This window comes from Centroberyx affinis, unplaced genomic scaffold, assembly GCF_046629955.1.
Source record: "Centroberyx affinis isolate AG114_WGS23_722 - 3 ecotype Tasmania unplaced genomic scaffold, CSIRO-AGI_Caff_v1 ptg000786l_1, whole genome shotgun sequence".
NCBI classification, from domain to species: Eukaryota; Metazoa; Chordata; class Actinopteri; order Beryciformes; family Berycidae; genus Centroberyx; species Centroberyx affinis.
Window position 1 is genome coordinate 144,536 of NW_027279393.1, and position 13,500 is coordinate 158,035.

At 42.0% G+C, this 13,500-nt stretch overlaps 1 protein-coding gene across 1 annotated transcript; it reads right to left on the reverse strand.

The window, feature by feature from the left end:
* Window positions 1-571: 571 nt before the first annotated feature.
* LOC139644785 (glutathione hydrolase-like YwrD proenzyme) lies at window positions 572-9,677 on the reverse strand. The gene is made up of 10 exons (XM_071520266.1): window positions 9,636-9,677; window positions 8,357-8,563; window positions 6,864-7,016; window positions 6,103-6,190; window positions 5,111-5,282; window positions 4,369-4,525; window positions 3,539-3,721; window positions 2,681-2,765; window positions 2,108-2,203; window positions 572-1,263 (listed from the first exon to the last, which is right to left on the reverse strand). The coding sequence occupies exons 1-10, from the start codon at window positions 9,675-9,677 to the stop codon at window positions 1,118-1,120; spliced, it is 1,329 nt and encodes a 442-aa protein (XP_071376367.1). The 3' UTR covers window positions 572-1,117.
* Between the last annotated feature and the right edge of the window lie 3,823 nt (window positions 9,678-13,500).

Consider the following 13,500-nt stretch of genomic DNA (forward strand, 5'->3'; position numbering starts at 1 on the left):
AGTGCCACCCCTGCTTGACTCGGTGCCCCACCTTGGCCCCCCCCAATCTAAATGACCTGGACACGCCACTGCTCACATCCTCAAAACTGACTGTGTGTGCTGCAGCTGTGCAGGCTTATCTAGTACAATGTACCTTCTTTATTTTCCCCCGGCTGAGTGGTGCGTTCAGGGGCAGCAAGGCGTTTCCCTACAGCTAAAAATACACTCGCAGATAAAACACACACACACGCTTTTTCTCACATACCACTCACTCTAGTGTCACACACACAAACACAAGCTTGGTGGGGGACACAATCACTGTGAGTGAGACACTAGTCTGTGAGGCATTGTGTGTGTGAGTCACTTTGTAAGGGAAAATGTAAGGGAAATCAGTAAGTGTCCCTAATACAGTATGTACAGTATGTGTGTGTGTGTGTGTCAGAGAGAAGGGTGGTTCCCCTCAGATGACACCTAGAGGGTGGTCATGGGGTGACGAACGCTGGGTACCTCAGCAGCCATGATGACTCAGACAAGCAGGAAGTCAACATAAAAATACATTTATTTGCCTTTATAAAAGATATACAAAATCATTATGAATAGATTCAGCATCACTTCAATCAAGATATTTGAAATACCAATAATATTTCCAATAACAGAAACGATCATCCTCCACTTTAAAATTGGAATCTAATCAACCAACCAACACTGATGGACTGGATCGACATTAATTCTGAACTCAAGTGAATTTATTTGTCTTCATAAAATGATAATCACCCTCAGTAAAGACATAACCATGATTTATAGAAGTATTTTAGAGACTTAAGCCTCAAGTTATAGTTATAGATTTAGTCATTTCTGACAAACAGTACATCAGAGACACACTACTCCCATATTAAATCTATTAAAGATTGTAGATAGTAAATAAAGAGATGGAAACAGATAATTGTCTATGCCAAAAATACAAAGAGAGTTGAAAAAGGGCGTCTCTGGTCTGCAATGCATCATCGCACACAAAGATGTTCAGTGTTTTGTGTTGCTCTATTTTAAGAGAGAAGAGAAGAGAAGAGAAGAGAAGAGAAGAGAAGAGAAGAGAAGAGAAGAGAAGAGAAGAGAAGAGAAGAGAAGGAGAAAGCCGCGTCTAGTAGCCCTGAGCACATCCGTCCGCTCTCGGGTCCGATCCCGCCCACAGCACCCCGGTCGGACCGTCGGCTTGATTGACAGACGGGTTCCACCAATCCCCCGCCGTGATGATCTGTCCCCGCCCAAACTGAGACCTCTGGTGGCCTGCGAGCGGACGAACGAATGGATAAATGAAACAAAACACGCTAGGTGGCGCTAATATCATGAGGCGGGATATGAGAGGGTGGAGGGTGAGAGATGCACAGGGCTTGTGTGGTTGAGTGATGAGCACTGGGTTGGGCGTTTGGTGCCTTTTATTGGTTTTGTTTGTTAATTATTACCAAAATTTGACACCAGGAGAGTCATAACTCACACATCATGCAAACAGTGAAACATTTATTAGGACAGCAACACAGTGGCTTCGCTGATTTGGCTTTGAATAAAAGGCAGTGCAACAAAATGGATGGATGGATAGACGGATGGAGGGAAAGGAGGAAGAAAGAAATTAGGAATTCTATTTTGCGTCAAGTCTTTTCATAACCCGAGCTTTTAAATATTATAAAGCACATTATCAAGAATTCATTTCCAGTTGACAACACGTTTAAAGGTGCTAAACGTTTATCATCAACAAATGATTACCACATTAATTTTGAAATATTAGTATAATTACCATAAACAAAGGACATCAGCAGCCTCTACCAGCCTCTACACTGCATTTTACATTGTGTGTCACCAGGTTGGATTTCATAGGAAATCTGCTTTACTTCACAAATGGAGATTGCTTTACGGCACAAAACAAGAAAATGGTCTTATTTGTTTATGGTAATTATAGGAAGGTATCACAATTCATTTGGCCATGATATATTGATGTTTAAAAATGTAACACCTTTAAATAGAAATGTATTACAAAATGTGTCATGAATGCGTTTGATAGCAGTCAGCTTGCTTAATTAAATAATAGATATTAAAAGACTACTACAAACAGTAATTGTGTAAATAAACAGGGTACCTGTGATTGGCCAGTTGACTTGGTGGCCCCGCCTTCTCAGCTCCTCAGCCACCTCCTGGTCCACCCCCTCCTCCAGATTAACCAACCACTGATCAGCTGAACAGACACACCGGCCAATCAGAATAGGATATTGATAACGAGTGCTTTACGTGAGCATGGGACAGAAAACTGGGTTACTCTCTAGTGAGCATTATTAATAACATAAAGTAAACGTATTATTATTAAAAGTTAACCATAAAGACTCCCACCTAAGCTGTGATTTTTCAATGACTCCCAGAATCCTCTTCTCGTATGCAGCACATACTCTCGCACTATAAATCCAAGCAGCCTAACATGACTGTATTAACTGCAACTAACATTACTGTATTACTGTACTAACCTTATCCTCACAACAGAAAGTACACCACCGGACAGTAGTTTTACTAAACACACACACACACAAGCCATAGTCTAATAGGTATGGAAAAACATTCAAATGATGCTGAAACATGTTTGCATGGTGTATGTATGCATGTATGTATGTGTGTGTGTGTGTGTGTGTGTGTGTGTATGGGGGAGAGGAGGGGGGGGTACCTTTGTGGTCATAGTGTACATAGACTCTTGGTGCGTCCAGAGCCTGTTGAGGGTTCATCCCAAACTCCAGCATGTTCAGCAACACCTACCACACAAGAGAAACAACAACTATCAACACATTATACTGAAGAGTCAGACTGAACCAGCTATTCAATGCCTTTATACTCTATTAAAATTGTACCAAAATATGCAAAATATATCAAAATCTAGAATATTTTGCCTGTCACACTATTAACACACTATACTTGGCCTACAGGCTCTTCTTTTGGCAGCCACTCACATTTGTCTATTCCGCTCTAGTTTGTGTGTGACTATCTGTGTATCCAACAGTGTGTTATGAACGCATGTGTGCTTTTGTGATCTGTATAGACACTTATAAGCAGGTGTGTGTGTGTGTCTATAGGTGAGTGTGTCTGTATGATTTAACTCAGTGATTCTCAACCTTTCTCATATCACGGACCCCTAATTCAGTCCACATTAGGGCCACGGACCCAAATCTGAGAATATTTTAATTGTTAGATATGATTTTGTCCAGAATTCCATGACTATCTGTATTGTAGGTAGAGAGATAACAGAGAAACTATGATCAAAACAGTCATTCTTCTACATTCTCTAACTGTGTTAACTTCTTGTAAATGAAATAATGCTGAAGTTTAACAATTTATCAATTTGCTGGGGACCCCCTGGAACCCCCTCAAGGACCCCTGGTGGTCCCCGGACTCCATGTTGACAACCACTGATGAGTAAAACGTCAAGGGCATATTCTGCAGACAGCCAAAAATCTAGACCAAAATAACCAATAATAATTATAATCAACAATTTATTTACAAAAAAAATTTACAATTTAATTTTGTGTACCTGGACATGTCCTTGCGGCTGCATGAAAGCTCCCATCACCCCGAGCGCGGCGAGGAGGCGTGGCTTGTGTGACTTTTGGGCGGAGTCGGTGAGGAGGGCGGGCATTAGGGTGTGGTATGGCCGCTTCCCCCCGGCGACGCAGTTGCTATGGTTACGGTGCAGAGAGAAGCTGGCACCGCGATTCTGAGAAAGGGGAAATGTAAAAGAGAGAGTGTTTTGTTTACGTCATGTATTTATTTATTTATTCTTCTTTTAACCTGTTTTCTCTTAATTTTATTTCCGATTTTGTCTCCTCATTATGAATTTTACTGGGTTTTTTTCACCTTCCTTCAAAGCACTAAATTCTGCATTTTAGATAGGTGCTATTTAAAAAACATTATTATTTATTTGGATTATTATTATTTTAGCTGGCTGAGTTTTACTAAAGGTCCCATACTGTGGAAAACAGGATTTCCCTTGCCTCTTTGTTATAAAGGAGTTAGATGCGTTTTCCCTACCTGTAGCTGCCTGGCCACGGTGTCTCACGTTTCACTCTCGAAACGGTTAGCCAATCGGAACAGAGGGGTCGTTAATATTAATGAGCCTTAAAGACACAGCGACAGAAACAGCCTGTTCTTGGTAAGGCTCAGAGAGATGCTGGAAATGAACGTGGAAAAATGGATTGAGAGTGTTTTTGGTTCATGACACCACACACAGCTTTGAATTGACCTCAAGACACAAAATAAAACACTGGAAAGTGGAGAATATGGGACCTTTAACTGTAGCAGCTACTGAATGAATTATAGAATCACACACAAACACACACACACACACTCTTAGACCTCTCAGACCTGCAGTGAGAATCCACAGTCTTTTGGGACCAGCCCAGTTCCAAAGCCCATATAGACGCTGTTGACAAACGAACAGGCGTTCCCCTGGCTGTCAATCACACAGAAGTAGACCGTGTCACTTCCTGTCATCGGGCCAGGCTCCACTCCCTCCATGGCCCTATGGAACACACACACACACACACACACACACACACACACACACAAGACAATGCTTATTATAGTGTTAGTGATAAAGACTGACATTAGGGTTCAAATTACGGTAAAAGTTAGGGTTAGGTGTGTGTGTGTGTGTGTGTGTGTGTGTTATTTAATGTGGGCACATGTAATACAACTCATAATCTCTTTAAGGTTATTAGGAAATAAAACAACAATTTTGGGAAATGGAACTACAGAATGTGTGTGTGTCTGTGTGTGTGTGTGTGTGTGTTAAGCATCATTATGTTTTATAGGTTTATAAGTCTGTGTGATCAGCTGATCAAGAACCAAAAGTTCAAAGTCTACGGTAACGACCACTAAATACACTCGCTGTTGCCAAAACACACACACACACACACACACACACACACACACACACACACACACACAGGGTGGAGGTGGGACCAGGCATGAAGGGATGGACGCTGGGGTCCGGGGGAAGTAAAAAGTCAACAGTTCTATCTAAAGTAAACAGAGAAAGACTGGTACACATTGGTATCAACACACACACACATACTGAGACACACACACACACACACTCACACACCTGTCCATGCTGATGCGCTGGGCTCGCTGGTGGCTGTAGTCCTTATCCAGCAGGCTTTCCAGAGGGATGGGGACACGGTCTGGGTCGCTAAGGTTACGCAGAGCGTCTGTTAGGGCCAGACGGACCGCCTCCACCAACACATGGATGTAGTCTGAGCTGTTGTGGCCCACAGCTGGAAATATAATAATACATATTTGTCACTGTCTTTGTTCAAATGTTCCTTGTTTAACTTTTGGATTATTAGGGATTTGACGTTTTTGGGGGTATTTTTCCTCCAAAAGTTTAGAGAGCCATTATTAGCCTCACTGCTGTGGTGTTTCTGCTGCTCTTCCCAGAGATCAGCTGTCAATCAAACAGTGTGGGCGGAGCTTGGATTTTCTGTTGAGCAGGGTTCCTACACATTTTCAATTAAAAAATTCCATACTTTTTCCAGACCTTGATTTGTTTTGAAGATTTTGTCTGGTGTTCAATATGATTTACGCAGATAGACATATTGCCCCTGCTAACTAGGTCATATCACTGTATAGATGATTTTCCCAGACCTTATGTTCTTGACTGGATTTGATTTTGGTGGGTATTTGATATAATGCATGCTGACAGCGGCTGGGTAATAAGAGCGTCCCTCTATCTGAACATTATTCTTCACATCAACACAAACTGTGGACTCAAAGTGGGTCTACAACAACATAAAAGCTAGAATTATGTGTGTATCGGACCTGAACCGCAACATTTTCCATACTTTTCCAGACATTTTTTTCAAATTCCCAAACTATTCAAGACCTGGAAATGATCAAATTCATTTTTAATACTTTTCCAGACTTTCCAGACCTGCGTAGGAACACTGTACTTAACATAGATCTACCAGCAAGCAAACCTTACATTTAGTACTTGACTCTTTGCATGCAATTTGTATGTAGTTTTTTGCCCCTTCAGCATCACTGGACTCATAATATCTTCATTTGAGATACTGCTGCAGTGTGGCCTGTGGTTACCTTTGAGAGGGAAGTTCTCCAGGATGTTGAGCACTAACAGGGCAGCCAGCCCCTGACTGTTAGGAGGAGGCTCCCATAGGCGCACACCCTGAACACACAAGACAGGTCCAAACAGGGCAGCAGATGAGCAATAAAGTCATCTTTGTACACTGTACACATTACCAGGGTATTAAAATAAGTGGTAAAGGATAAGGCTGGTGTTTCTTAATGCATTTCTTACTGTCAACAAATCCTATGAAAATAACAAAATCAGCAATGAATTTGTTTTGCCTTGTCCATGTACCCGATGCCCAATAAAGCCATATCTTAGTAGCCATAGAACTCCATTGTATTTCATCATCATGACACACCGGACCGGCCGACTTTTTCCTCTAACAACTTAATAAGCCGGCCGTAAACACGCTTTCCATCTCAGGAAAGTAGTTCCGCAGCACAGAAAATAGTCCCCGGCGTAATGAAGAATTTGTTCCCATTTGAATTTGATTTGGTAATAACTACAACAGCCTGACTTTTCATGGTAACAGTTAGCGATTTTTAAAATGTAAACTATGTCTTTGTGAGCTGTAGTTAAAGGTTTTTAGCTTACAATTGGAGCCAATGACTTCCGGGTTGACGGCTAAAAACGGAACGTGGGAAGTCAGAAAGAAACGGGAGTAGAGCAAACGCATTGTTGATTTTGTTATTTTCATAGGATTTGTTGACGGTAAGAAATGTATTTAAATCCTTTAAGTAAAATAAGCGTCTCAGTTTGCCGACCCCACCTTGTAGTCTGTGCTGATGGGGGTGATGACCTCACTGTCGTGGCTGCTGAGGTCATCCGGGGTCATGACTCCCCCGTGTCGCCCGATGACATCGACGATGGCCCGGGCCACCCTGCCCCGGTAAAACGCCGGCTTGCCGCGCTCGCCTAGCTCCTGTCGACATCAATCAACCGACCAACCACACATCAATCAACATATTCATCCATCTGAGCTTTTATGGTTTCTGTGCGGCTTTCCAACTTGATTTGAGTTTATGTTTTTTCTTCCCCAAACAGAGAAGCACGGGAAATGTGATTTTAGTGATTTGACATAATGAAATGCCACGCATGTCTCCAGTGTTGAATGGGTTGGAAAATATGCGGGTGGTGTGCATATCTACCAATCCGATCAATGCGTTCATATAACAAAGGGGGGAGTGTGTGTGTATGTGTGTGTGTGTGTGTGTGTGTGTGTGATTGTGTGACTGTACTCAGCTAGGGAGTAACACACCCGGTCATCGCTGAGGAATGACCCTTATGACCATCCATCAATAAGGCTGAGGTCACGGCTATTGTTTAACTGTCTCAGGAATATGTGTGTGTGTGTGTGTGGGTGTGTGTGTGTGTGTGGGTGGGTGTGTGTTCTTGGCATTGCTTGCATCGCTAATGACTAAGCTAATGACCGCATCATCGTTAATCAGTACATGACGGATCAATACGGTCTCACCTACCTGTCTACATAGCCTAGTGGTGACACACACACACACACACACACACACACACACACACACACACACACACATAGAGGGGACAGCCATAGTTCTATTGAAGTCTCTCAGACCGGAAAGCCACAGAATGAGCGTGGTGCTATGAATATCACAATGTACACACACACACACACACACACACACACACACACACACACACACACACACACACACACACACACACACACACACACACACATACAGAAGGGAGAGTAGGCGCCCCACCTAAAACGGCTTCAATGGAGAGTTTTACAGTAGTGTCTTCTCCTTCTCCATTTCTCTTCCACCCTTCCTCCCCCCCCCCCCCTCTCTCTCTCTTTTATTTTGACAGGGTTTCTTTGTTGTGATTTTAGCGCTTCCTACTCTTCCTCCTTTCTACCACTCACCCTTTCACCTCTTCCCCTCCCATCCCTCGCGCGTCTCCCTCCCTTCTTTCACCTCTCCCCTTCGTCCGTCCTTCTCCCCCCCCCCCACGTTCTCTCACCTCCTTTCCCTCCCCCCCCTTGCCTTCCTTTTTCCTCCTGTCGCTCCCTCCCATCCACCCTTCCTTCTCTTCTCTTATCTCTCCCCCCACCCTCCTCGCTCTCAAACCCTACTTCTCCCTCTTCCTCCCTTACTTTTCCAGGGTAATGGAGTCAGGGTGAGTTACCCAGCATGCCCCTGGGTTCATCCAAGGTCTACCCATATGTCAGGTTAAGTCAAGTTTAGTCATTTTTTTTGTTTATTTTCTTTTTTTCGTCCGCCCTACCTTCAGGGTCCTCGCCAGGGCGGGGTTTCGGAATACTTGTCCGTGATTGGGCGCCCGGCCGTGGATCAGGAGGTCCCCGCCCAGTTCCCGCCCGGCGAGCCGCAGGGCGTCCGCCCGCGCCGCCCAGTGGTGCGCGGTTACCTCGGCGACGGGGAAGCCCGCCTCCGCCAGCTCCGCCGCCCCGCCCAGCACCTCCTGCAGGGAGAGCTGAGGGGAAAGCGCACGCTCGTTTACCTCACAGGAAGCCCCTCGCTGAGCAGGAAGCGCTGAGTCACCGCTCCACAGGATGTGTGTGTGTGTGTGTGTGTGTGTGTGTGTGGATATACGAGACCGAAGCCGGTTTGTAATTTCCTTACCAGGGTTTTCCTTGCCCTGTTAAAGGACAAATCCACCCTATAGCGATAGTTTCTCCAGTTGAGAAAACGTGAGAGGCACCCCCCCCCCCCCTTACTTAGAATGCAAAAATGTCTTGTAGCTGCATTGCATAATGGCCTTTGTATGGAAGCCCATTTCCACCAGTGAGTCAGTCATTATTTTGAGATACTAACTCATTATTTTGAGAAAGTTTCTCATTACTTTGAGAAAGTTTCTCATTACTTTGAGATACTAACTCATTATTTTGAGATACTAACTCATTATTTTGAGAAAGTTTCTCATTACTTTGAGAAAGTTTCTCATTACTTTGAGATACTAACTCATTATTTTGAGATACTAACTCATTATTTTGAGATACTAACTCATTATTTTGAGAAAGTTTCTCATTATTTTGAGAAAGTTTCTCATTATTTTGAGAAAGTTTCTCATTATTTTGAGAAAGTTTCTCATTATTTTGAGATACTAACTCATTATTTTGAGAAAGTTTCTCATTATTTTGAGATACTAACTCATTATTTTGAGAAAGTTTCTCATTATTTTGAGAAAGTTTCTCATTATTTTGAGATACGAACTCATTATTTTGAGAAAGTTTGTCATTATTTTGTGATACTTACTCATTATTTTGAGATACTAACTCATTATTTTGAGATACTAACTCATTATTTTGAGAAAGTTTCTCATTATTTTGAGATACTAACTCATTATTTTGAGATACTAACTCATTATTTTGAGAAAGTTTCTCATTACTTTGAGAAAGTTTCTCATTACTTTGAGATACTAACTCATTATTTTGAGACAGTTTCTCATTATTTTGAGATACTAACTCATTATTTTGAGACAGTTTCTCATTATTTTGAGATACAAAGTCAAAATATTGAGAAAGTTTCTCATTATAATGACTTACAGGACCGTTTTTTTCATCACACTGGCCGAAATGGGCTTCCATACTTTTGAGGCTACTACTGGTGGAGAAATTGGTCTCCCTGCCTCTTCTATGATGGATTTCTCCCTGTATGATTGTCACCGTTGGGGAAAGTTACTTGTGAAACTAACTAGTTACTTTACTTCGTTACTTGCCCTAAACAGTAACTAGTTACGCTACTAAGATACTAAGTTAGTCTTTATTAAAAGTAACGCGTTAGAGTACTTTCACGTTACCCACTTAAAAACATGCCTTTAAAGGAATAGTTCACCCAAAAATGAAAATTCTGTCATCATCTCCTCCCCCTCATGCCAGGTGAAACACAGGTGAAATTTGTCCATATAACACACAGGGAGGCTGCAGCACAACTCCATAGCAGCCTTCTCCAAAACAACTGAAGTCAGTGGGGACCAGTTCTTCAGAGTTCCAAAAAGACCTACAGTATATTTACACCATCATTTAGTGCAAATCTGAACTACAGCTGATTGATTTGCAACAAATAATGGTGTATAGGTCTTTCTGTTCACAGTGTGATTGTTTGGCTGGTTTTGTTTTGGAACTCTAAAGAACAGGTCCCCATTGACTTCAGTTGTTTTGGAGAAGGCTGCTACCAAGTTGTGCTGGCAGCCTCCCTGTGTGTTATATGGACTAACAAATTTCACCTGTGTTTCATTTGGCACGAGGGTGAGTAGATGATGACAGAATTTTCATTTTAAGTGTTCAAGTGTTTTAGGGTGGATGATTCCTTTAAACTCGTACAGGTTTCAGAAAGCCATGTTTAAGAGAAACAAACCTTTTTAATGCTACTTGGAATTGCATTTCAGAGCAGTTTAAAAAACAAAATAAAGAAACTATTGGATTTGCCAGCCTACGTCTAAGCTAAGGAAAGAAAAACGACAACAGGAAATTAATAATGAAAAAAACATTCTGCATGGCCACTCTTAGGGTTAGTGGTACAACACGCAGAACATGTTTTTTTCATTATTAATTTCCTGTTGTCATTTTTCTTTCCTTAGCTATGTTCAGTTCAGCTGAATTTAATACATTCTGCTACTTTTAAAATAATAATTTCGTCTTTCGGACTGTCTCAGATGGCAAAGCGAGTCCTGTTCTGACCAAATAAAGGACCGGGATAAACAGTGATGGTTTGTCCACTCCTTGTTTATCTCTCCTAGGTTCACCTTCAGCACCACTACTGCTATTCCAAACAGGACAAAGCTTCATACCTGGATCAGACAGCTGTGAACATACCAGAGGGGTATTGCACAAAACTAGGATAAAGACATCCAGGATAAATGAGCAGGCGCGGCTTGACTAAGCCTTGTCGGCGCTATCTTGGATTAATTGGTTGCACGTTTGCCGAGCCAGGATGAAGAGACGCGGCTTAGTCAAGCCAGGTGTGGATGTTTGGGATAAGTGCGTGTTCACGGCATTCTTAAGAAGACCACGAAATTGATCACAGAATCACAGATTGAAGAATGGATCACGGACGCGCAACTTCATTTACATTTGCTGAACAAGAGCTGCTTCTTCAGCAATTTGAGGAAATGAAAGGCACAATACGCAAAAAAGGAAACACCAGTGCCGCAAAAAAGGAGAGGGAAAAAGCCTGGCAGACAATAGCCCACCGGCTTAATGCGTAAGTAGCCCAAACATGTAGAATTAATAAAGTGTACTCCACAGGAACTGTCAGAATTACAGTTAAAGGATGCGGAGCTGATGACTTTAAGTCCACTAATCAATAGGTGTTTTTGTGTTTTGTTTTGCTTTAATGTGGCCCATAGAAGTGCATGTTACTCAGGTTATGTAAAGTATAAATAAGTTCAAAGAAATGATCTACTCTCTGTCATCTATTGAATCTATTTATCCCATGTTGTGTTCTGTTTCATCCATCATCCTTCATAAAGAACAAACTTGTCTGGCCAGAAAAGGACCTGGCAACAGGTGAAAACCAAATATAAAAACATTCTGCAGTCTGGTGAGTTACTTTATTGTAGCCCAAATAGCAATTATCAAATGAAGTGATAGATTTGTTGTCTGCTGACAATGAATTTCTTTACGATTTTAGCGGTCAAGAAAAAAGCACACTGCGCTGGCACAGGGGGCGGCCCACCCACCCAGGACCTGACCCCAGCACAGGAGCTGCTATCCCATACCCAGTCTGAAGTGCCAGTATGCAAGATTGTTATATGTTTATTATAGGTAGCAATAACCAAAACCAAAAACAGATGCAACATTTTTGGTTTCTCTGGATGTATGAATACTACACAAGACAAAATACCATCATGATGTATAGATGGCAGTATAGATGGCAGTTACCTTGTAGTCCTTTTTTCTCCTCTTTCATCATCATGTAGGATTTCTTTTAAATATCTGTATTGTATTGTACCTATTATCTTTTTGAACCTTTCAGTGTTGGTGTTGTATTAATAAGGAAAGCATTCCAAATAAACCGTCTGGCTTCTTACTTCCATTTCTCAAATATTGTCTTTTTATATGTGCTTTTGGTCTTTATATATAAACTGTGCTAATAAATAAAACTAAAAGTCAACCAGCAAATGAAATGACTACAGTTATAATATTTGGATGATGTAACATGTGTAGAAAAACCATGGACATTCTGTAAAACACACTCATTTCTCACAGTACTGACAGCAGAGCCACTACAGGATTAACCTGATCCTGGTTGTTAGCCTGGTCTGGAGCAGGCTAGCTGCGAGACTAAATCACCATGGTTACTTGTCCGGGATAAACTTGGCCTGCTTTCGTGCAACCGACTTGAGGCTAAGTTTATCCAGGATAACCAATATTTCCAGGCTTAATCCCTTATCCTGGTTTTGTGCAATACCCCTCTGTTCTTTAGAGTTCCAAAACAAAAACAGCCAAACAATCACACTGAATAGAAAGACCTATACACCATTATTTGTTGCAAATCAATCAGCTGTAGTTAAGATTTGCACTAAATGATGGTGTAAATATACTGTAGGTATTTTTGGAACTCTGAAGAACTGGTCCCCACTGACTTCAGTTGTTTTGGAGAAGGCTCCTATGGAGTTGTGCTGCAACCTCCCTGTGTGTTATATGGACAAACTTCACCTGTGTTTCAACTGGCATGAGGGTGAGTAGATGATGACAGAATTTTCATTTTTGGGTGAACTATTCCTTTAACAAACACTAACTTACTCATCACGCTAATGCCAACTTTACAGAAGTTAGTGATTTATTGTAAAATCTAATAATCTGTATATAGCCTGTAAAACTAAATAATACAACTTCAGAGCCTCTAGATGGTGTCTTTGATTGTGCGATGCTGTGTTTCCCATACAGAGGCATAAAGTCAAAAGTTGAGCTGAAAAGCCGAGGACTACAAGTTGTCACGACCTGGCTCTGGAGCCATGACAAAAGAGAGGGGGACGCAGGCTGAAAGCCAAAAACATGAGTAATTTATTTAAATAAAGTATATAACAGAAAACACAAGCGAAACTAAGGATACGATGAGGTGTGGTTGTCAGTAAAATCAGTAGTGAGGGTGCGGGTGTGCATGTGTGCAATGTGTGATATAAGGAAGAAATGTTGGATGGCTGCAAACAAAACAACAATGCGCGATTGAGGCAGAAAGGAAAGAGGCCTCTCAGCCAGAGAGGCGGGGTCTTACAGCATGGGAGCACCGGGCCCAGGTGCTTCCAACTAAAGCGATCAGCACTCCGCCCTCCAGGTACCTGCTGCATTATAGAAATAGGTGACATAGAGTGTTAAAACAAGCCAGGGGACCGTCACAAAGTCAAGACACAAATACATAGAGAAACACAATCTAAGACCAATGTCACAGAGGTTCGGGTGTATACCG

Bases quoted from the DNA above. Each gene is read 5' to 3' on its own strand.
- LOC139644785 (XM_071520266.1), bottom strand. From the start codon at position 9,677: ATGGAAGCCCATTTCGGCCAGTGTGATGAAAAAAACGGTCCT. The intron at 7,017-8,356 runs GTAGGGCGGACG...TGATGTCGACAG, and splicing joins CCCTGGCGAGGACCCTGAAG to GAGCTAGGCGAGCGCGGCAA. The intron at 2,766-3,538 runs GTACACAAAATT...CTTGTGTGGTAG, and splicing joins AGCCGCAAGGACATGTCCAG to GTGTTGCTGAACATGCTGGA.